The following is a 24,643-nucleotide window of genomic DNA, read 5'->3' as shown; positions in this document are numbered from 1 at the left end:
TGCCTAATTATGTCTGTGATCTTATGAATGCATATGGAGATTGGGATATGTGCATTATTAGTTACTACATTGATATTGCTTATCATAATGCTATTAAAGCTGTTGCTACTAATACATATGAGCATGATAGAATCAGATGGAAATCTACGACTTCTGGGAATCTCACGACTACGTCAGTTTATAATTATCTGACTAATCTTCACTTTGACAAAGATGAAGCTAATTTCTGGAAACAGATTTGGAAACTTAATATTACCCCTAAAGTGAATATGTTTTGTTGGAAAGTTGTGAATAATGCTCTTGCTCTTGGAAAAAACATGTCTAAATATGTTAAGGATACTGAACCATACTGCATGATGTGTGATAATCAGAATGTTGAGGATGAAATGCATTTGTTTGTGAATTGTAGCTTTTCTAGGAAGGTTTGGCAAGATTTTAATCTGAATAACATCCACCTTAACAGTGGAAATACTAATATCTTGAAATGGTTTAAAACCTGGATGAATGTTAAATCTCTTAATGAAAAGCACAATTTGATTTATTTTATCTTGTGATCCATCTGGAAATATAGGAACAATGTGCATTTTGATAATGTAGTGCCTGATGTGCAAAAACTGATTGATAATATTAGAGCATCCCACCTGAAGTTAAGTATAGATAGGGACAATAAAGCTGGTCATGTTTCTACCGATGCTAAGAAGTCTCATTACAACAGTCACAACTCTGACAGTGACAATTATGATTGGTTTATACATTTTGACACCTATTTTATTGAAGCTGATTACACTATGGGATATGCAATCTCTATTCTTGATAAAACAGGGATCAGAAAACATTGTCGAGCAGGATGCAGCTGGGCTTCCATCCCCTTAGAAGCTGAAGCAAAATTCGGATTTGAGGCGATAAGGTGGATGAAGGAACTAAAGCTACAAAATTGCTGCATAATCAGTGATTGTCAAATCTTGATGAAAATTTTGAAAGGTGAAGCAGATCCTGAAAACCAACCTTGGAGGTCTCAAACAAGCATCAATAGATGCAAATTTTCTCTTATGCATTGTGTTTCAGTTTCCTTTATGTATAAATCTAGAACCTGTGTTAATTTCGAAGACAAATTAGCTAAAGAAGTAAGATCTAGGAAAATCAGTTATTTCTCTAGAATGAAAATGGAAATGTAATGTCAAACGTCCTAGAAAGAGTTAATCTTGGATTAACTCCTATCTTGTATATTTTGCAAACTTAAGCTTATATATAAATAAATGTCTTCTTATCAAAAAAAAAAAGACTTAGATAAAATGCATTTATTTATTTTTATTTTTATTTTTTTAATAATGCATCTTTATTATCCTCGCGAGATTGGGTATACCCAGATTAATTGGGGTATACCCAAATTTAAATGGACTAGTGCCCTTACTAAGGGGAGGCCAAAACGTGGTAAAGTTACTTTAGTACCCCTGCATTAATTAACCTAAAACTAAACCCTAAACTTAAAAACTAAAAACTGTTTAATCTTCCTCTAATCTATCTTCTCTAATCCCTCTCCTCTTCTCCTTCCTTCATCTTATTCCATCCAACCAAAAATTTCAATTTTGATTTTCTACAAAAAAATGGTTGATTCTAAACGATCTAGTAGCAAGAGAGATTCAACAGGTAACATGAAAAGATCCAAATCAGAGGGAAAAGGTAAGGGAAAAGTTGGAACGAGTAAACCCAAGAATGCAATCCTTGAAGATGCTGAAAAGAAACCTTTACAGGCGAAAAGAATACTGTAAGTGATTTCTAAACTCAAACCCGTTATTCTGATGTGTTGTACGATTGTTATATTAGGTTAGATCATCAAAAATTATGATTTATGTGTTTTCAGTCGGCAAGGTCGATAATTTAGAACCACGCCAACTGTTGGTATTTTGTAAGAGCCGGCATGGTCTCAGGATGAATAACCTGCCGACTTTTCATAACAGCCATGGCGACTGTTAGACAATAACCAGGGCCGGCATGGTATCCAATAACGAACCCTGCCGACTTTTTGGCATATTCTTAGACTTGTACCTTGCCGACTTTAGGTCACAGAAACCTTAATTTTCTGAGTTAACCGTTGACATTTTTCTTGTATAGGACCTTACCGACTGTGTGTTGGTCGGCTTGGTATATGATTACAATCTTGCCGAGAAAGTATTAGTTGGCGATGTATAGACTCTCGACCTTGCCGAACCTATGACCAAAACCATGTTTCAATGTGTAAAAATTTATATCTTTTATTTGTGCATTGTTTAGGTTCCCAGGGGAAAAAAAAAAGAAGATCTACCTTGTACGGTAAATGCAGAAGAGCTATTAGAATTTATTGACGGAATTTATCCCAATTTAGAAGATCCTAAAGATGAAACTGAAGAGAATTGCCCTGTAAGAAAGTTACTTCTGATGGGTAAGAAAGATTCTGAAGAATTCCTAAGGTTTATGCACAGTCCTAGCAGTCCCCTCAACTATGTTGAATGCACATCATCAGAGGAGGAAGAAGAGGAGGTTGATCCAAGAACTTTTTTCGGGGCATGTGACTTTTCTGGAGTGAACCCCTATTACAATGAGGCCGGTGACTACATAGGTCCAGATAAGGGAAAAGCAAAAGCTGATGCTGGTGAAAAAGCTAGTGATGGGGAGGAAGATAACAACAATGAGAATGATCCATGAATTTCTTAAACTTTATTATGTTTCACTTGGTTTAGAAACTTAGATTGTGGTTTGAACTCTTCATTAAGTTTTAAACTATTAGATTGTGGTTTTAGACTTGTTAAACTTATGTTAATTTTCAGTTTCAGTTGCTATAGAAGTTATTCTTTTTTGTGCAGTTTTAGACAATATTAGAGTTACAGTAAGTCGGCATGGTTTGTAAGCTCGACCTTGCCGACCATACCATGTTATATGCTATAGTGCCGTCAGGGATAGGTAGTCGGCATGGTTTGAAATCTCAACCCTGCCGTAAATGTTATTTGTATAAAAATATTACTTTTTAAGTACAAAGTACAAGCCATTGAATGCTCAACGGCTATAAATTTCAAAATCAAGATATTAGGTGTGTTGTTATTATAAAAGCATTCTCAACTTCATCTTCGACCTTGCATAAAGAATGGAAGTTTCAAGTGCAACACAACCAAATATTTGTTGTTTTTGTACACTAAGTGGTCATTTTGCAAACGATTGTCCCTTTTAAGGAAAATGCATTATTGAAGGTTGTAAGGGATTCTTATTTCTCATGAAAGCTGCAGTAGGAGATGTATATCATCCGTATGCTTCAAAATGCACTTGTTGTGGGTTTTTCTATTATATAGATGAGCGCCTAGCTCCGTATGAAGAAGAAATTGCTAAAATCAACCTTCTACCATGCACAGATCCACGACGGTAAGATGAAGCTAATTACTTTTCTTAAGAAATTGTGTACCGGAAAAAGATACTATCTATATCCCAAATGTGTTAGGGTTAAGTTTTTAACATTTGTATGCTTTAATTAAGGTTTGTATGCTCTAATTAAATTCTTAAGGTTTGTATTCGATGTAAAGTCGGCATTGTACTAAATTAAATGTGTGCCAGCTGCTTAACAGTCGGCACTTAATAATTGTTTATGGGTGAAAACTATTTCTGCTGGTTTTGGTAATTTGGGGTGTGTGGATGAGAAATGAATTTAAACCCTAAACAAATGCACTGCACGGGAGTGCTTTCTGATTCGAGAGATCAATCTGTACAATTCTGGCCTAAACCAAGAAATGGTCGTTCCAGACTTGCTTCGGTCACAAAGTGAAGGAGATGGGGTTAATCTTAGGGAGGGAAGCGAAGAAGGTGTTGAGATCGTGAAGGTGTTGGCTGTTTTTGACTTGTATCAGAATATCAAACTGGCTTGCAATAATGTAAGCAAAGCTCTGTGTGTCTGAATACGTTGTATCAACACTTGGTTTCTGTCTTGTCTGTTTTTTAGAAATAGGGAGGAGAACATATTTATACAAGTCATTGAGCCTAACCCTCATCTCTCGTGGGAAGTGGAGCAAGTGGAGTGATGGAGTAGTGTAGTCGTGTTAGTGTCACACGATCAGTCTTTGCCCAATTCTCCCATCATTACTAACCATCCATGTCTTCCGACACGTTCTTGTGATGGCGCGTTGCACGCTGCACGCTGTAAACCGCCAGACCAATACCCTGGTATGTATCCCCCAGTTTGTGACATGCTTGATGTCTTGATTGTGTGGATCGTGGGACCCACATAAGGTAGCATACGATGCTAGGTTAAATAACTAAGTTATTTGGGAAACCGATATTTATGAAATACCGTGTGTATTCTATGCATGTAATGCATCGAATATATTCAATATGCATGAAGCATCGCTATTTTAAAGCTTATCAGAGTAAACCGCGGATTAAGCGTCTCAAAACAGCTGCACGCATAGCTACCTTCAAGTGATCGTTTGGAGGCTGCGTAGGCAATCCCTCCCTTGACCGATCACATGATGCGGTAGAGTGATGGATGGCGATCACCACGACACCTTATTGGCCAACTAACTCCTAGCCTGGGCTGCCCAACCAAGCTGGTAGAGTTGGACAGACGACATGATATATAACGCTCATCTGCGACCGTTGATGAAGTTTTAGGGTTTTGAAGAGGTGCGCAAGCATCACTGTTCAGCTTGGTCGAATCCAAGCATGGGAGACGTTTTTGGCAGGACCGACCGGGCATGCGTGTAGACGGCTTGCCGGTGTACACGTCTGTACCTCACTGTCCCATGAAGATGTGATCTAAGCCACTCAATTTGTCCGGAAAAGTTGAGTGGTTGAGATCGGTTTGCGGAAGAATTCCGTTGCCGCAAAGGAGTTGGAAGCCGCGCGACATGCCTACTTCGGGCGCGCATTTCGAGACGTTCAGCCATGATTGGCCTTGGTCGATCGGTCATGCGTGTAGATGGGCCCACGGTGATCATGTTGACATGCTCGGGAACTTTTAAGTCTACATATACACCCTCCACCCATGCTTGCGAAGATGGACGCTCGTGATCAATTAGCAACACATGTAACATGCCGAAACCCTAATTAGGGTTTTGGATCAGTCGTGTGTACACGACTTCAACCTAACGGTTTGGCAAGCTATGATTCTCCCTTGGGGAGGCCGATTGTGTGGGGCCCACGTTGGGCCGGCGGTGAGCATGTGTGTACTTGCTCCACGGTCTTAGGTGTGATCTAAGCCATCCAACCATGCCTGCGAAGTTGGATGGTCGTGATCAATTTAAGACACTAGTGGACTTCCACGGTTTTTTAAAGCATCACGCTAGCCATGTTTTGAGCAATCGTTTATTGCTCCATGGCTTGGTCGTGAGAGAGCTGATCTTGTAGGTGAAAAGTGGGCCCACCAATGTGCATACCAGCACTTCACTGATCAATCACGGGATGATCCAAGCCGTCCAACCATGCTTGCGAAGTTGGACGGTCGCGACTTCTTTGAGACTGTTTTTAACAGCTTTGCGCATACAAGCCACTCCATACTAGCTCGACTATCCTTCTTCAAGGATGGTGTTTGGTGGCTGTTTGGGGACATGGCATGTGTTCGACCGGCCAGGGTATAAACGGGCCCGCTGGTGGTCATTGTGGTGATAGCTTGCTCCTGCTGAGGATCGTCTAGGCTGGTTAAATCATGCGGCCAACCTGCGTGGACGTGATCGTTTCTGAGACTGACATGGGTAGTCCAGATTTCCCTGAGGAAATATGCTCAATCGGGCTAGTATAACACACTGAGAGAAATATGCTCAATCGGGATAGTATAATACACCGAGAGATGTATGCTCAATCGGGCTAGTATAACACACCGAGAGATGTATGCTTAATCGGGATAGTATAACACACCGAGAGATGTAGTCTGTACGGGTATTTCGTGCATGCCTCACTATCGACACTTGGAGATTCGTGTTGCTCTGCTAAGAGTAACACTCAGTCGTCATGCCACACCAATAATGAGAGTTCTGCGGGAACAACACAGGAAATACAAGGCTAATCATGCATTAATTAATAATGCTATAAATCCACAAAATATCGGGATTGTTGCTACATGCTCCATTCTGGGTGTATTTAATTCACAGAATACTGGGATTGTTGCCACATGCTCCATTCTAGGTGAATTAGTAAACTGAAGAAGTATTCATCACTCGGATAGCTTTATCCTCTGCAGGATGTCAGCGTATTAAGTTCGGCATTTACAATTTTAGCCTTAAAAAAAAACCACCATCAGCATTAAGTCCCCTGCCTAGCACACAATGGTTACATCATTGTGGGGTAGGCATGAGATGGTGACAATATGCACGTAAGAAGACAAGATAAAGGAAGTTTACCTGGAGGGACTCTGGCCGGCCGTGTTGACAACCATCCGTGTGAGTATGCCAGGTGTGACCACGACCTTAGTGGGACCGGTTTCCTCCTTCAGGTATTTGAGCCAAGAAGGGAATAGAACTTGTATGCTCATCTTCCCATAGAAAACCGTGCATGTAACCCTGGACGAATATGGACCCACTATGTATATGCTTCGACCAAACGTCACCCTGTTGCACCTGTTTGATAGGCATGTGGGCCCGCCTACTTCTCTCAATCGTGGGGCTCATCATGCGTCTGCTTGATCGAATGTGGGCTTGTTGTGCCTGCTTCCGTTAAACGTGGGCCCCTGCCTGCTTTGGTCGAACGTGGGACCCGATGTGTGCATGCTTGCTTCGAACATGGGCAGTTGTGCATGCTTCGATCAAACATGGGTCCATCGTGTACATGTTTCAAACGTCGGCCCTGTCCTGTGCCTGCTTTGCCCGTACGGTTGATGTGCTTGTTCAAGTGTCATCCTTGCTACTTCGACCAAACACCGACCCTGCTATCTTGACCAAACACCGACCTTGCTGCCTTCTTCACAAGAACGTGGGACCCACCGCGTGCTTGTTTTGCTCAAAAATGAACCTTGTGTGCTCAAATGTGAATGTGGGCCATGCAAAGAGCGTTGAAGCAGCTTTTGGAGCGAGCAGGTCCTGGAGAGCGTTGAAGCAGCTTCTGGAGCGAGGGAGGTTGAAGTGGCTTCTGCTAGAGATAGTGTTGAAGCGGCATCTTCTTCAGTTTGGTTCCCCTTGTGAATTACATGCTTCTTGATTGACCATCTCTCTTGTGTTGAAGAAGTTCTTGACTGACGGTGAAGGAATTTCATGCTGAGCCTCAGTCCCCAAGCGTGGTCTACGTGGATCCATCTTGTATGCCCGATGGGTCTTTTGTACGTAGCGGTCGTTGATGCGGTGAAACTCTTGACATGGAAGATCTGTATGTACCTCTTAAGTCCCAGGTGCAATCTCCTTTGGTAACGCGACTACTTCTTCCACGGGAGACAAATTCTGAAAGCGTCTCTCATTGGTGTAGTTACCGTCGATATAGATATGGAATATCTTGGACGTTGTTTCATCATTGTGGCAGTCGTGCATGTGGTATTAGAGTTGAAGTTGGCGATTTTGGACGCGCAGGATGTTCTATCTCGGTGGCTTTCCTCTTACTGCTTCAGCGAAACTGCTTACGGAAGGCTGAAGGTTGTATTGCATGTTGGCGAGATGTATGTTGAGTAACGAACATCATGAGGCTCTTAATTACTGGCAAACCTGGTTCTTTCTAGTAGGGCAGATGCTGTTGTAGATGAGCGTTCAACAGCTTCACGAAGTCAGAGGATGACCAAAAGCGCAGATTCTCCAACATAGCACGATAGACCTGCACCGTCTGATAGAGTGATTCGCCCGGATCTTTCTCGACATGACGCGCGGAAATCGTTATCTTTTTGAGGCTGCTCCCTTGAGGTATTGGCTCCAGTGGAAGATTGCCGTCATAGAGCGTTGATACGTTGCACCGGCATTCTTTAAACCAAATGGCATTACAGTTATAATAAAAATTTCTGAGAGGAGTTAGAAAAGTTGTCTTACTTGCGTCATGCTCGTACATTCTTATCTGATTGTACCCGCTATATCCATCCATGAAGAAGAACATGTCGTGTCCGCTGATGGAGTCTACTAACATGCAGTGTTAGGTAGAGGAGAATCGACTTTGGGGAAACATTTGTTCAAGTCTCTGAAATCCACGCAGCACTTGATATGTCCGTTTTTCTTTTCACCGGGACCACATTAGCCAACCAGGTCGGATGGTGGATGAGATTAATGAAGCCAGCAGCAAGCAACTTCTGAATTTCGGTCTTGATTTTCTCTTCCGTATCGTGTCTGAATTGCCTCGGAGATTTCTTGATCAGCTTGGCTCCAGGTATGACATGTAGATGGTGGGTGACCAATTTTTCATCTGGACCGGGCATTTCTTCATACGTCCAAGCGAATATGTCCTAGTATTCTTTGAGAAGTTGTACAAGCTTTGTGCGTTCATCCGTACACAAGGTTGAGATAGGCCTAGGAGATTCCTCATTCCCGATGTTAACGATTTCGATCTCATCAGTTGTGGAGTTGGTGCCGTCTTGCAGCTGTGGTGGAGCATCCAGCACCTCTTCTTGTGGATCGTCATTGTTGTAGCATTCTGTTGGGAGGGGAGACTGGGTAACAGTCTCTCCTGCTCATTGCTAACAGCGGCGTTAGTATACGGTTTTCCTTTTCTGGGGATTTCCACAAAAGTTCGTTCCCTCTTAGCGTGAGCGTGGGTTGCGGCTTCACCATATGAAGAAGAACGCCTTGTCAGCAAAGATGCATCGTGGGCTTAGCCCTCAATGATGCGAGTCGGTCCTCCTCCTGAATTGACGCCCACGTGGGGAGTGGGATGCAATGAACTTTGTCTGATCCTTCCTGTGGAGCTTCTCTTGATTCAAACAATTCCACTCCACATATCGGTGCATAGGGAGACAGCGATGCAGGGATACGAACGACTTCTTTATTCAGCATAGTCTTCAGGCACTGGTGATATGTCGAAGGGACAATACTACTGTCATGAAGCCATGGTCTCCCCAATATCATGTGGTAGTCTGGCTCTCTTTCTATAACTTCGAATTTCCCTCGAAGTCTGTCATTGTAGTAGGCTTCCGTACGATCTTGCCCGGGCGAACCTTGGCTGTCCTGAGAGTCTTGAGAGTAATCACATTCGAAGATGCTCCTGTGTTGATAAGGGACCTCTTGAACTCTGAATCCTTTATGCGTGCGGTAACATGTAGGGCACAGTTGTGACCTTCCTCTGGTTGATTGAAGCAAACGTCTCCGCCCGCTGATTCTTCGAGAGGTTTAAAAGTTCGCATAAACTTTCCACTAAAGCCGCTTCCTGATCCACCGGCCTATGGTTCATAGTGAAACTATTGACTTGAGGAGGATCGTTGTGAGGATCAGTCCCCAGTGTAGGAGTCTCCATGACAGGACCGCTCATATCTGATGTCATCTTGATGAGGAGATCGAGTATGCCGTTTATCGCTTCTTTGATCAGGTCCATGTAGGTCTGCACCGCTGAAGTACCTTCTCCGGGTGCGTTGAATGCGTTCCTTGTTGGATCCAGGGGATGTCGCGGCTCTTGTGGCAATCGATCAGTTAATGTCTCAAGAAAAGTGAGTACCTCTTTCTGAGTTGTAGCCATGTCCGTTTGGGCCCTAGCAAGAACTTCTTGTCTCTCCATCAAATCCACCATGGTAATAGGGACTTTTCCTCCTCTGGCTCCTCCATCTCCTCGTTCCGATGGAGGAGTGGCAGTTGCTCTGGTGACGGCCGGAGGAGTTACACTTGAAGAGATGTCAGGGTTTGCGGCTGCTCTGGCTCTGGTGATAGGAGGTGTCACGCCCAATGGAATATCTCCTCCTGCTCCGCTAGTGCTGGTAGTAGAGGAAGTAATTCCACGAGATACACTGATGGTATTGACTGGCTGCACGGTGACACCACTGGTTGGGATATCAACACCGAGAGTGTTGTCAGCGCTAGTCCCGTCAGGATTGGTTGTTGATCCAGACCTAAGATCCACCATTTTCGAAATCAGTAAAATTGAATTGGTATTAAAGAAATTGACTTCACAACCGAGAGATTAATCTCCCACTGTGGTCGCCAATTGTTTATGGGTGAAAACTATAGCTGCTGGTTTTGGTAATTTGGGGTGTGTGGATGAGAAATGAATTTAAACCCTAAACAAATTGCACTGCACGGGAGTGCTTTCTGATTCGAGAGATCAATCTGTACAATTCTGGCCTAAACCAAGAAAAGGCCGTTCCAGACTTGCTTCGGTCACAAAGTGAAGGAGATGTGGTTGATCTTAGGGAGGGAAGCGAAGAAGGTGTTGAGATCGTGAAGGTGTTAGCTGTTTTTGACTTGTATCAGAATACCGAAATGGCTTGCAATAATGTAAGCAAAGCTCCGTGTGTTTGAATACCTTGTATCAACACTTGGTTTCTGTCTTGTCTGTTTTTTGGAAATAGGGAGGAGAAGCTATTTATACAAGTCATTGAGCTTATCCCTCATCTCTCGTGGGAAGTGGAGGAAGTGGAGTGATGGAGTAGTGGAGTCGTGTTAGTGTCACATGATCAGTCTTTGCCCACTTCTCCCATCATTACTAACCGTCCATGTCTTCCTGACACGTTCTTGTGATGGCGCGTTGCACGCTGCACGCTGTAAACCGCCAGACCAATACCTCGATATGTATCCCCCAGTTTGTGACATGCTGGATGTCTCGATTGTGTGGATCGTGAGACCCACAGAAGGTAGCATACGGTGCTAGGTTAAATAACTAAGTTATTTGGGAAACCGATATTTATGAAATACCGTGTGTATTCTATGCATGTAATGCATCGAATATATTCAATATGCATGAAGCATCGCTGTTTTAAAGCTTATCAGAGTAAGCCGTGGATTAAGCGTCTCAAAGCAGCTGCACGCATAACTACCTTCAAGTGATCGTTTGGAGGCTACGTAGGCAAGCCCTCCCTTGGACGATCACATGATGTGGTAGAGTGATGGATGGTGATCACCACGACACCTTATTGGCCAAATAACTCCTAGCCTGGGCTACCTAACCAAGCTGGTAGAGTTGGACGGACGAGATGATATATGACGCTCATCTGCGACCGTTGATGAAGTTTTATGGTTTTGAAGAGGTGCGCAAGCATCACTCTTCAGCTTGGTCGAATCCAAGCATGGGAGACGTTTTTGGCAGGACCGGCCAGGCATGCGTGTAGACGGCTTGCCGGTGTACGCGTCTGTACCTCACTGTCCCATGAAGATGTGATCTAAGCCACTCAATTTTCCCAGCAAAGTTGAGTGGTTGAGATCGGTTTGCGGCAGAAATCCGTTGCCGCAAAGGAGTTGGAAACCGCGCAACATGCCTACTTTGGGCGCGCGTTTCGAGACGTTCAGCCATGATTGGCCTTGGTCGATCGGTCATGCGTGTAGATGGGCCCATGGTGATCATGTTGACATGTTCGGGACCTTTTAAGTCTACATCTACACCCTACATCCATGCTTGCGAAGATGGACGCTCGTGATCAATTAGCGACACATGTAACATGCCGCAAACCCTAATTATGGTTTTGGATTGGTCGTGTGTACACGACTTTAACCTAACGGTTTGGAAAGACATGCTTCTCCCTTGGGGAGGCCGATCTTGTGGAGCCCACGTTGGGCCGGCGGTGAGCATGTGTGTACTTGCTCCACGGTCCTAGGTGTGATCTAAGACATCCAACCATGCCTGCGAAGTTGGATGGTCGTGATCAATTTAAGACACTAGTGGACTTCCACGGTTTTTTTAAAGCATCACGCCAGCCATGGTTTGCGCAATCGTTTATTGCTCCATGGCTTGGTCGTGAGAGAGCCGATCATGTAGGTAAAAAGTGGGCCCATCAATGTGCATACCAGCACTTCACTGATCAATCGCGGGATGATCCAAGCCGTCCAACCATGCTTGCGAAGTTGGACGGTCGCGAATTCTTTGAGAATGTTTTTAACTGCTTTGCGCATACAAGCCACTCCATACTAGCTCGACCATCCTTCTTCAAGGCTGGCGTTTGGTGGATGTTTGGGGACATAACATGTGTTCGACCGGCCAGGGCATGAACGGACCCACTGGTGGTCATTGTGGTGATAGCCTTCTCCTGCTGAGGATCGTCTAGGCTGGTTAAATCATGCGGCCAACCTGCGTGGCCGTGATCGTTTCTGAGACTGACATTGGCAGTGCATATTTCCCTTAGTAAATATGCTCAATTGGGATAGTATAACACACTAAGATAAATATGCTCAATCGGGATAGTATAACACACCGAGAGAAATATGCTCAATCGGTCTAGTATAACACACCAAGAGATGTATGCTCAATCGGGCTAGTATAACACACCGAGAGATGTATGCTCTATCGGGCTAGTATAACACACCGAGAGATGTATCCTGTACGGGTATTTCGTGCATGCCTCACTATCAACACTTGGAGATTCGTGTTGCTCTGCTAAGAGCAACACTCAGTCGTCATGCCGCACCAATAATGAGAGTTATGCGGGAACAACACAGGAAATACAAGGCTAATCATGCATTAATTAATAATGCTACAAATCCACAGAATATCGGGATTTTTGCTACATGCTCCATTCTGGGTGTATTTAATTCACAGAATACTGGGATTGTCGCCAGATGCTCCATTCTAGGTGAATTAGTAAAGTGAAGAAGTATTCATCACTCGGATAGCTTTATTCTCTGCAGGATGTCAGCGTATTAAGTTCGGCTTTTACAATTTTAGCCTTGAACAAAAATCCACCATCAACAACAGTTTACAAACCATGCCGGTGAATATATAGTCGGCAGGTTTCTCTTAATACACCCCGCCGACTATAATGTATGAGAACATCCAGAAACAAGTTTTTTTTTTCTGTTTTGATCGGCACGGTTATCCACATAAACCTTGCCGGCGGGTGTACACTCGGCAGTGTAGGAGGGAAAAAACCTTGCCGACCGTCCCAGGCCTTTTTTCCTGTGCTTTCATGCAGTGCAGCCGGCAGCCTGACGAATTTATAACATGCCGACCCTGTGACGGTCGGCAGGGTCGTGCGATAAATACAATGCCGACCAAATGAGTATACACAAAAAAAACCACATCAATTTCATTCATTTGTAGTACGCCAAAGTACATTACACAAAACACGAATGCGATTACAAAAGTACTCCAAAAAGATTCCTTATTCCCTAATTATAATCACTCATCACTCAAATCTATGGGAGGGAGTTCATTCAAATCTATTGAACCTCCTTTGGTCAAATCTATGGGACATTCCCTAGACTCATCTAAAACATTCCAAAGGTCCATGTTGTCCTCATAAAGTTTTACCCATTCCTTGCTCTTGTTGTTTATGAACTTCTTCCAAAAATTAAACCTACAAAGAGGAGATAATGGACATTCCTTGTTGAGTTGTAGACCAATAAAATGATTTTTATCCACCAAAGCCATAACAATTCTTCTATGCTTGAGTTGCTCCACACAAACCGCATGTTTCGGTGCAAATGCTATAGATAGTCCTTTACTAAAAAAAATGTACCACGCATGACCATGTATCCGCCAATAGATGACCACACTCCAACATTCTCATCCAATGCTCCCATTTTATCGGTGCATTTCCCTCCGGGCCTTTAACACTAGTAAGTAATTCTTTAAAGTCGCTTATTTGTCCTCCATCGAATCTTCTAGCATCATTGAGATATGAAATTCCTTGTCTTTTTCTAGTCGGGCGGCCATCTTCTTTCTTATGTATTGGCATTGGGTGAGATTCTCATCAACCGCTCCACTTAGGTGTCCCAATTGTTGCGAGACAACGTGAAACCCACAATTTCCATCCTTTGGGACGTCGTCGGTACCAATAACGAACTCTTGAATAATTTGAGGGAGTTGTACGCGATACTCTTGCAATACCGGTCGTACTACCTTCCTTGGACGACCTCTTTTCTTCGCAACATCCCCTTGGCTTGCTTGACTCTCAAGAGGTAGAGTGCCATTTGGATTCAAGTTTGAGACCGTTGGTGTAGTTGAATCCTTCCTTGGCCGACCCCTTTTCTTTCCAACAAATTCCACACTTGCTTGACTCTCAAGAAGTGGAGTGTTATTTGGATTCAAGTTTGAAACCGTTGGTGTAGTTGTTTCTTTCCTCGGACGACTTCTTTTCTTTTTAGCCGGCTCCTCCTTGTACCGTGCCTCGGTATAAACATGTCCGGATGGATCGCATTTTGTACTCAAATACTCTTTAAATTGTTCCCTTTTTTCCTCCCTCGTCTTTGTGGTAGGTGGTCTACCACAAGGATCTTGTTTCGCCGGTTCTTGAAGTTCTTCCATAAAAGGGTAAACAATCGGCATCAACTTGTGCTTCATAGTTTGTTTGTCCAACCTATTCAACTTGGGGCACTTTTCGAGGATTATTCTCCCAAGTTCCATGTCGCCAAACTCTTCGCCAGGATCTTCTCTTGGAGCCGGTTTGAAAGATAGTTGCTTCCAATAAGGATCGATATCTTCAAGAGGAATGAAAGTTTTATAACTAACAAGCATATGACGACATGGAAGTCCGATAGCCTTCATTATCCTACACTTACAAGGAGTGCTCGGCTTGTCATACTTTTGATACAACTTGAGATGTTTCATCATAAAACGTATTGCCTAATGCGAGACGTTGCAATGTATACCAACAAGCAACCAATTATCCTCCTTAAACTCCCCCAACTTCCTGAAGCTACTTTCTTGGAATTTCTTTTTTATCTTGTTGATATCATTATTAGTGTACTCATGGATAGCATGTTGCACCGTCACAATCCCATCTTGACTCGTGAAAAGTAGACTTTTTAGTCTCCCATGAGCTTGCTCCGTAGCTAATCCGATATTTTGTCTTTTGATTATTGATTGATCAAGGCACAATTAGTAATAATTGTGTCGCTTGTGTTCCTGTTTTGTGAGGAACCATCGATACGGTTGGATAGATTTTGTCCAGTTTTCTGTTCTAGTCTAACAGGACTTTAAGTTTTTGACTGTTTGCATTGTATTTGGTGAGGTTAATCTAGTTTAGTATTATATTAGGATTTTTCAAATCAGAATTTTGTTTTTGGGCTTAATCTACAAGCTCTATAGATAGACATGCGGTGGGGTTCTATTTTGACACCTAGAGTCCACATAGCTGCTTGGTTATTATGCCCTGAGAGGATAAGTTTGGGAAGGGGATAAAATAGAGGATTAAAACTTTCGAACATATCTTTGTTCTTCTTCATAAAGCACCTGTAGTGGTAGTGAGAGAGGAAGTCAGGTGAAAATCAAAATCGTGTGAACCCTGTAGTAAATTTCTGAACTCAATTTAAAGAAACGAAGATGATAGTTATGAACTCTTGGATAAGTTAGTATCTTAGAGATTTGAGGGCATTTGGAAAAGAGGGTTTTTTTTACTGCTCGTCTTGGGGCAGTGCTTGAAGGTATGATTCAACTTTATTTGGTTCTTGTTTCAACCAATTCTTCTCAATAGGATGGTTTATTGATTAATTCTACTACTACTGATTTTATCCTGATCTTGATAGTCTCTTTATAAATAAAAACAGCAACAAGGGTTTCAATTGAAATTGAATTTTTGTCTATATAATTACTGAGACGCGATAGTGGATTGAGAAATTGAAACTATGTTTTTCTGGATCTTCTAATTATCATGAAAGTTGGGTTCTACCGAAATTTTGTTGGTTTAAATTAGAAGTCTTGGTTCAGTTTTTTTTTTTTAGGTTGTTCGGATTGGTATGGACTGTTTTTAGGTATATTAGATTTTGAACTGTATTGGAGATAATTCCTTGATCAGCTTATGCCTCTGAGTGTTGTTCTCAATTTGGTATTGAGAGTCCAGTTCACTTGTTGGTTGTTATATTTTGAGCAGTTTGAGTTTCAACTGTCATGCACTCATGGTAGTTCTGTTCTCACCATTTGACACACTTGCATTTTGAATTAGCCTTTAGGTTTACTAGTAGTATTATAGTTCTCTCCAACGATTCAGAACTGATATTGATTGCTGCACTCCAATATTTCTAGCAATGTTTAATAGTCAGATCAGTTCGTAATGATTTACATATATCAATTTCGATAGATTTGGTTCTGCATCTGAACAACCCTGTTTTCAACGAGTTGGGTGTATTTGCATCTTGGATTAGACTCAAGTTCCTACAGTTAAAGTTTAGAGCTTTCCCTAATGTTTCTATATTGACTTCAAATGCTATGATTTGTGATATAGGATAAGGTTATAGCCTGAGCAGTTTGACGTGTTTCCTTATAGATTGTACTCTTTTGAGTTTGTTCTACTTTCTAACTTAATTTTTGTGTGCTTTAGGTGTCTTTGGCTTCGATAGGCGAGCTTCGGAGGTTAAGGTTTGATTTGCGTGTAAAGGTGGGAATTTACATTACTCGGTTGTAAGCATTGATGCATTTTTATCAAAACTAAGCTTATACCTATAAACAAACTCATGCACTGTTTTTGATAACTATACCCTACTGCTGTATGCGAAGTAAGGATTTTCTTATCAAACCATATACTACTTTCTGATATATATATATATATATATATATACTATATATAAATGAATTATGTGTAGGTATATAATATCGTGGTTGTATAGCTATAGAATGTGCCTCTTAAATATGTAGTTGAACAACTCTTGTATTCAGTACAGAATTTCGGGAAGGGTACATTTAAAACATGGGCAGTGACATTGTTTTTGAATTTTTTAAAGATGTTCTGTTTTCTTTTGTTCTTTCCATTGACTGGAAAGAAATTGAATTATTCTCTATGCCTTTATGAATGTTCGGGAAGGACATATTCCCATCTGTGGTGTGTAGAATACGTTTCCCCACTTTTTATTTTATACCTATGTTTAAGTACATCTATAGGAGTGAAAATTGCTGCCACTAATATCTACTAGGTGTGTTGCTTTTCTTTGTCACTGAATATTACTATCAAAAGAGGGAACAAGTTCTATATACATGATTGTTTACTTTCAGCAATTTTACAACTTCTATTGTATCCAGTTTATCTATAATTTGGTGTTTTAGATAATGATTCTTAGAACTCCTTAGATGGATGGCGATGTTCTTAAACATGATCAGTATGGGCTCTTCATGATAAGCGTTTCTGTCGATTAACTGTGGTTCTATTTATTCTTTTCTTAAATGCTTGTATGTAGAGAACGCGTAGAATAAGGTACTGGTAAGGTACTTATCGTTTATGACTTCGAGGCCGGAAACCTCAGGGCGCTTTAATGATCATTGAAGAATCCGCAACAGTCACGCCTTGCTACTCCGAAGGATTATGTTTCTCAGTATATTTGTTTGTTGAATGAAAGGAATTTAATTTATAGTGTGCTAAATGGTTTACTTCTGTTTTACGCTACTATTATTAGTTATTCTTTCAGATTTGGTTTATCGACGTTTTGGGGGAAAACTTGCATTATTTAAAATTCAACTTTGATGATTACTTTTGAGTAGTGTAAGTATCCATTGAGCTTGTTGAGCTCACCCTTTTTCATCTCCTTTTAGTGGCAGGTAACAGTGATGTAAGTGGTTTTGACTCGGGGGAAGGAGAGTTTTACGTTTGGGTCGAGTGAAGGGTCTCGGTTTTTCTGTATAGGGAGGTGACTGTCGGTTCCTTTTTATGGGCAGTTCTGTGTTTGTAGTTTTTGAAGGTGATGTGCATAACTTAGACTAACTTTTGTAAGTTGTGTATATATACCTACCTATCACAAGCACACTGTATCTATATGTTCAGTAAAGTATATATGTAAATTATTCCTTTTAAAATCTTAAGTTGATCTTCTTTTAGGATGTCTAGTTCTTTTAGAAACCATGTAAGTTATCTTTGTGTAAGGTTTGGACCAGTTCTTATGGTCTCTTTTCTTAGCAGGGGAAATTCTTGCTCTTCTTTCTTTTGAGATTTCTGTCATTTACTCTTTACTTCAGTTTAACCAACTTAGTGATAATGAACCTACGCAGATTAGTACCTTAACTTCAGATTTACGTGTTAATTATGGATTGCGGAAAATGGGGCACTACAGAGTTGGTATCAGAGCCCACTAGTAGGTCTTACATGGGCGGTTAGTAAAAGTTCTGATTTAGAAGACATAAGAATAAAAATCATATTGCTTATAGTAGTGGTTATTTATTGTTGTATGTGCGTAGTGTGTTTATAATATGTCTTGTAAAATTTTAGATAATAAGATATATGTTCTCGTCGCGTGGGCAGATAATGGCTGATAATACTGAAGAATCGGAGGGTGGATCTGGTCAGAGAATTGAGACCGGTAATATGGAGATATTAATGAAGTCTATGGCAGATATGAGGGAGCATCAACGATTATTAGAAGGAAGGCTTGGGGTTTTGCCACCAGGAAATAATCCAATAAATACAGGTCATGCTCCAATGCCAGATGATATGTTGGTGCCACTGTGGAAACAACATCAATTTGGGCAGTTATTTCTACAATATCTAAAGCTTGCTCCAGAAGAATTCAGTGGAACCCCTCCAAACCCAGAGAAGGCAGAAGAATGGTTGCAACATGCAGAACATGTTTTGGAACACGTATCTAATGATAGAGACACTTGGGTTAAGTTCGTTACCTACAGATTTCGTGGACCATCACGAGATTGGTGGAATGCAGTAATAAAAGCGGAAGGCGGAACAATAACTTGGGATAGGTTTAAGGTCTTATTTATGGATCAGTATGTACCTGATTCAGTAAGAGATAGAAAATTTTCTGAGTTCATGTCTTTAACAAAGGGTGGTATGTCCATTAGTGCTTATAATGATAAATTTTTAAGGTTGTCGCGTTATGGAACAGAATTGATAGCCACTGATGAGGCTAAAGAAAAGAAGTTTATCAGAGGTTTGGATTCCGAGATGCGAAAACAACTTTCATGTTTACGAATCAAGACTTATGAAGATGCTTAGACTTATGAAGATGCTTTGAATCGGCCTCTTGATTATGAAAAGGAAATGGAGGATCAACTTGTAACATGAGTTAGAGAAAGGCCGCCACAATTTTCAGCAAGACAAGATCCTGCAAAGCGACAAATGATGTCATTTCCTGGTCAGACATTCTACATACCACCAATAAGACCGTGGCAACCGGGATCAACATCAAGACCTATTGCACCACGTCCACCTTCAGTTAGACCGCAAGGGCAGACATTTTGACCACAAGGGAGGTGGATGCGTTTTCAACAAGTACGTCCAGCTACACTAACAAATTCTGATTCGAGTTTTGAAAGATGTTGGGAATGTGGAAAGACTGATCATCTTAGGAGAGATTGCCCACAATTACGTAAACCACCAACAGGGTTATCACAACAAGGAATGGTATATGCTTCGGAATCTGCATAAATTTCTACTCCAGAGACATCACAAGAGAACCAAGTATTTTATACAATGATGGAAGGGGACGGCTCTGCAACCAATCAGGTGGTCGAAGGTAAAATACTGTTGTTCAATCATCTAGTTCATGTGTTATTTGACTCTGGTTCTACGCGATCACTTATTAATTTACGTATAGTATCTGAACTGGGGTTGAAAAGAACATTAACTGGCAAGATGTTAGTTTTGGCTACACCATTAGGGAGAAGAAATTGTCCTTTTCAAGTTTGCCAGAAGTGTGTGTTGATGGTTGATGATCAAGAATTGTTTGCAGATTTGGTAGTGTTATAAATGTGTGGTTTTGATGTTATACTAGGTATGGATTGGTTAGCTAAATATCATGCTAGTGTGGATTGTTTTTCAAAAGTAGTTACATTTCATATGCCTGGTAAACCTCTGTTTGCTTTTGTGGGTGCCATAAAGCCACAAAGTCTGTTTCAGAGATTGAAAAAGGCTGGTAGTGTAAATGGGTTTGGTTTGTTAGCTAGTGTCACTGAAACTTCGGTATCAGTAGAGTCGATACCTGTGGTGAGTGATTTTAAGGATGTGTTTCCAGATGTTCTGCCAGGGTTACCACCTACGAGAGATATAGACTTTAGTATTGATATACTGCCAGGAACTGCTCCAATTTCGAAAAGTCCTTACCGTATGGCTCCGTTTGAAAAGAAAGAGTTGAAGTCGTAAATAGATGAATTAAGGGGATTAGGATTTATTCAACCTAGCTTTTATTCATGAGATGCTCCTGTTTTGTTTGTGAAAAAGAAAGATGATACATTTAGGTTGTGTGTTGATTATAGGGAGTTGAATAAAGTCACTATCAAGAACAAGTATCCACTTCCAAGAATTGATGATCTGTTCGATCAGTTGAAAGATGCCAAAGTTTTCGCTAAGGTTGACCTTAGGTCAGGTAATCATCAGATGAGAATCAAGGAGGGGGACATTCCAAAAACAGCATTTTGGACAGCGTTAGGACACTATGAATACCTTGTTATGCCTTTTGGTTTGACGAATGCTCCAGTGGCATTTATGGATTTGATGCATAGAGTACTTTGGCGTTATTTGAATGAATGTGTGATTGTGTTTATTCACGATCCATAAAACACCATGCCACCGTGAACGATTGCTTATCCGAGGTTTGTCCTACACTGTTCAATAAAGGCATGTTGTACCTATTCGTCTTGTAAGTACAATCCATGAACAAAATTTGGTAAAAGCAACTCGCCAATTGAATCATATTGGAATGTGCAAGAAAAATACGATCCACCAAGCCCTTTGACGACTCATGGTGTCTCACCGTGTAATTGTATTTGTGTACTAACCATTGTGATTCTTCCATCCCATTCAATTATTTTGATAGTTGTTTTGGCCACATAAATTGTAGGCAATGAAGAGAGGTTATTCTTGTCATCCCTCTTGAACTTACTAAGGAGCTTGCTTGGTTTAATTTCCCAACTTGTTCTTACTTGTTCGAACTCGTGCGATTTCAACTTGGCAACTTGACAATGCCCAACAAGAGTTTCCGGATCTTTATGGTTATGCCAACCAACATCAACTTTATTCATTCTCCACACGTTAACGGTTTATTTGTTCCTCCAAAATATAATCTTGAATGGGCATCCACACTTCTTTGACTTCGTCTTGTACACCCTAGTCGTCTTCTTATCATACACATAACCCTTTCTCTTGTGACTTGCGTCCGGGGAACCATAACACTCGCATACCATTTCAAACCGCGTATCTTTTTGTTGGGTATTTTTTACTAGAGCACACATCTTCTCTCTTGCTTTCTCAACAATCCAATTGACCGCGTCGTTTTTTTCCTCCCATTCCAAATCATTAGTGTAATGTGCGGAAGTATCGGGACCCCTAATATTGTGAGCTTGAGGCTGATCCGTCATCGGTACCAATGCAACAATCTACAAAACATCAAAAGTTAGTTGATATGTATTACCAAAGTCGGCAGGGTCGACATATAAAACCATACCGACTACAAAGTACCCGGCATGGTAGAAAAATCCAACAGTGCCGAACGAAATATAGTTGGTAGGATCTACGTATCCACTACAATGTCGGCGTAAGCATTTTCAAATCACGACTCATGTGTTGCAAAAAACTGGAAGTCGACAGGGTCGACATATAAAACCTTACCGACTATAAAATACCCGGCATGGTAGAAAAATTCAACAGTGCCAAACGAGATATAATCGGCAGGGTCTACGTATCCACTACAATGTCGGCGTAAGCATTTTCAAATCACGACTCCTGTGCAAAAAAAATGGAAGTCGGCAAGGTTCAAAATTTTCTACCTTGCCGACACGGGTACTGCTTATGAAACGTCGGCATGTTGTTTAAATATAAACCACGCTGGTGGTAGGCTTCTAAAAGGTCCTACAAATTATAACCGCAAGTGCACGGTGTCGAAAGTGGCAAATGTGCAAGTACGGGTCGATCCACAGAGACTGGGTGTGTTTTGGAGTTTCTAGCTATTTTGGGTTCTAAATTTGCTAATGGGCTTTGAATACCAAAGGGGTCTTGAATATCAATGGTCTTTGAATACCCTTTGGAACTGTTGGGCTGAACTGAGCTTGGGCTCAGAAATATGGACTATGGGCTTTAGGTCTTAAACCTTGTTTTGGGCTTTTGGGTTGAACAACTGGGCTTTGGTTAAGCCCACAGTTGACTGAATTGGGCTTCAGTTTGAAGTGTGACTTGGGCTTGGGATGTATTGGGCTTAGCTATTGAACTAGGCCTTTTGGGCTTTGGACTCAGTTATTGAACTAGGCCTTTGCTTGGCTGCAGGAGTAGCAAGAACTGGACTTGGCTTGGCAGGAGAAGTGGAGTGGCAGCACCAGGTAGTAGCTTGGCAGCAGCAACAGCAGGGAAGGCAGCAGCACAAGTGCTGCACAGCAGCAGCAGGGAAGGCAGCAGCACAAGTGCAGAGGCAGTGGGAAAAGAAATGCAACAGAGTTGCAGCACTAGAAGTAAATCAGCAAATAAACATGGAAGTAAAACAGTGACAGAAACAAAGAACAAAGCAACTACAAGCATAAAACAGTGCAAGATGAACCAAGGCCTAAGCCAAGGGCAGGGATGTGGTGAAGAAACTGAAAAGAAGCAATACTAGGCAGGATACAGGCAAACTAAAAGAATGGGAGGAAAATTAGCTTGCTCATTGTCACTAGTGAGCACTAATTTCCCCCAATGCACAATCAACACTACAACCTAAGCATACAACAAGAATGGCAAGAAAATCAGCTTGCTATGAGCACTGATTTCTTGCCATTGCACAATTAGCATAAAGCTTCAAAGAAATCTAGCCTAGCATTCCATCATGTACTGACAGTGACAGGAGCAACAACAAACATGAAAGTGAATTGATACTAACAGTGAGCAACATCTAAACAGGATACAACTAACTGAACTAACAATAACAGAACATTTAACATATTTATAACAGAACATTTAACAGAACATACTAACTGAGCAAGAAATTAACAGAACATTTAACATATAACAGAACAAAGCAAGAAATTAACAAAACACAGCAAGAGAATTAACTACTAGCACATTTAACTGAAACATGAAAATTCAACAGGACAAGAGAATTAACAGAACTTAGCAGTCCTGGATGTGGGCTAATCCCAACATAGTTTTTACACACATCCCTCACCACATATTTATACCCAATTACATCATTAGGGCTTTCCCCCAATTTTCCCCCAAAATCAGTGAAATTAGGTTTTGCCCAGAAATCCAAAATTCACTCACCTAACACACTGATAACACCCCTAATACGTGACCCATGCTTCTAATTAGAAGTACCATCAATTTCCCCCAAAAATCCCCAATTTATGGAATTAGGGTTCATATAAAAATTTCTATTAAAGTTTACCTAATCACTGATGACACTGGTAGATGTCGACCCATGCCTCCAATTCCTCTCCTGATGCTCTAGCTACGTCCAATTGTCCATCTAAATCAACCTAATTTACCAATTTTCACACGTTAGGGTTTTGGAAGAAAAACGTGTATCAAAATGGGAAATTAGGTGGCTAGATAGGTGGTAATGATGGTAGTGGAGATGGGTTATAGTGGTTGAGTGATTTGAGAGTTGGTAGAGGTGGTTGTGGTGGTGGTTGAGCGGGAACAGGGAGATGGTGGTGGTTCTGCACAGGGTGGGTGGTGATGGTGGAGATGGGTCGATAGAATGAGATTAGGTGATGTTTGGTTTGGGGTATAGTGTTCGGTCACTAAGGTGTGTAGTGGGATCATCGAGTTTGATGTTTGGCGAATCTCGACCGTGGGATGCGATGATGATTGGTAGATCGGACGGTGATGCGGAGGCAAGCGATGAGCGACCGTTGGATTATATGATACAACAAAATGAACGGTACTTGATGGAGTTAGGTACTGTAGTGTTAGGCGGAAATATCAAACTTCGATGCACAGCAAAGGAGAGACCGTTGGATTCAACTACCATCTAATCTGAAGGCTTGGAATTTCAGCGCTGTGGTGCTTGGCAGAGACATCAGATTTTGATGATCAGCAAGGAGCGACCGTCGGATGCTTCTGAGAAATGATCTGATGGCTGAGAACGGAGGCGCTTTTGTGTGTAGAAAATGAGGTTGTGCGCACCATTCTTCGCGGCTTCCTTGCGTAATTTCTCCCGGCTTTTCACTACTTTTCTGCTCTTTTCGCTCCGCGACTCATCCGAACTTTATTTATTACCTAAAAATGCAAAATTAATTAATAAAAATATTTATTCTTGAAAACAATGAAAATACAGAATATGGGATAAAATGTAGAATTAATGCATAAAAGATGAGTTAAATGCCAACAAAAAGGGATAGATATATACAATATTTGGCACTCATCAGCTGGCGCTTAAGGTCGGCATGATCGACAAGCGTCGACCTTGCCGACCCTGGGAAGCAAAAGTGAAAAAAAAAACAAAATCGATCATTTGCATGGAAAAATCACAATCTTCACCACGTAGGTTGTCTACCTAATTACTTGCAGCTCCATTCTCTTCTTCTGGGTCATTGGATTCTACGTTTGGCTCAAGATATTCATCACTTTCATGGCCATCTTGAGTTTGAGGAAAATAAAAGTGAGGATCATACATGTAATCCATTTGATCATGATTTGGTAGGTCATCATACAAGTACTCATCTGTAGGAGGAAAGTTAGTAGACTCCCCCACTTCAAAATCAGATTAGAATCACTCATATCACAAATTTCTCAAAAATCCTAACTCCCCCCCCC

At 41.5% G+C, this 24,643-nt stretch overlaps 1 protein-coding gene across 8 annotated transcripts; it reads left to right on the top strand.

Annotated features, from left to right (window-relative positions):
- Positions 1 to 15,156: 15,156 nt before the first annotated feature.
- On the top strand, positions 15,157 to 19,688 carry LOC113310182. 8 transcript variants are annotated; one of them, XM_026558769.1, is made up of 5 exons: positions 15,159 to 15,413; positions 16,307 to 16,363; positions 17,515 to 17,603; positions 17,962 to 18,062; positions 18,212 to 19,688. In XM_026558769.1, exon 5 carries the CDS (start codon positions 18,215 to 18,217, stop codon positions 18,914 to 18,916), a length of 702 nt encoding a protein of 233 aa, XP_026414554.1. In that variant the 5' UTR covers positions 15,159 to 15,413; positions 16,307 to 16,363; positions 17,515 to 17,603; positions 17,962 to 18,062; positions 18,212 to 18,214; the 3' UTR covers positions 18,917 to 19,688. The 8 variants fall into 8 exon arrangements, with proteins under 8 accessions (XP_026414555.1, XP_026414553.1, XP_026414550.1 ...); XM_026558767.1 differs by having other exon boundaries at positions 17,515 to 17,654; XM_026558766.1 differs by having other exon boundaries at positions 17,509 to 17,603.
- Positions 19,689 to 24,643: the final 4,955 nt, after the last annotated feature.

Source organism: Papaver somniferum, chromosome 9 (assembly GCF_003573695.1).
Source record: "Papaver somniferum cultivar HN1 chromosome 9, ASM357369v1, whole genome shotgun sequence".
In the NCBI taxonomy this organism is placed as follows: Eukaryota; Viridiplantae; Streptophyta; class Magnoliopsida; order Ranunculales; family Papaveraceae; genus Papaver; species Papaver somniferum.
Note: the sequence above shows the minus strand (reverse complement) of the source record. Positions and strands in the feature narration are given on the sequence as shown.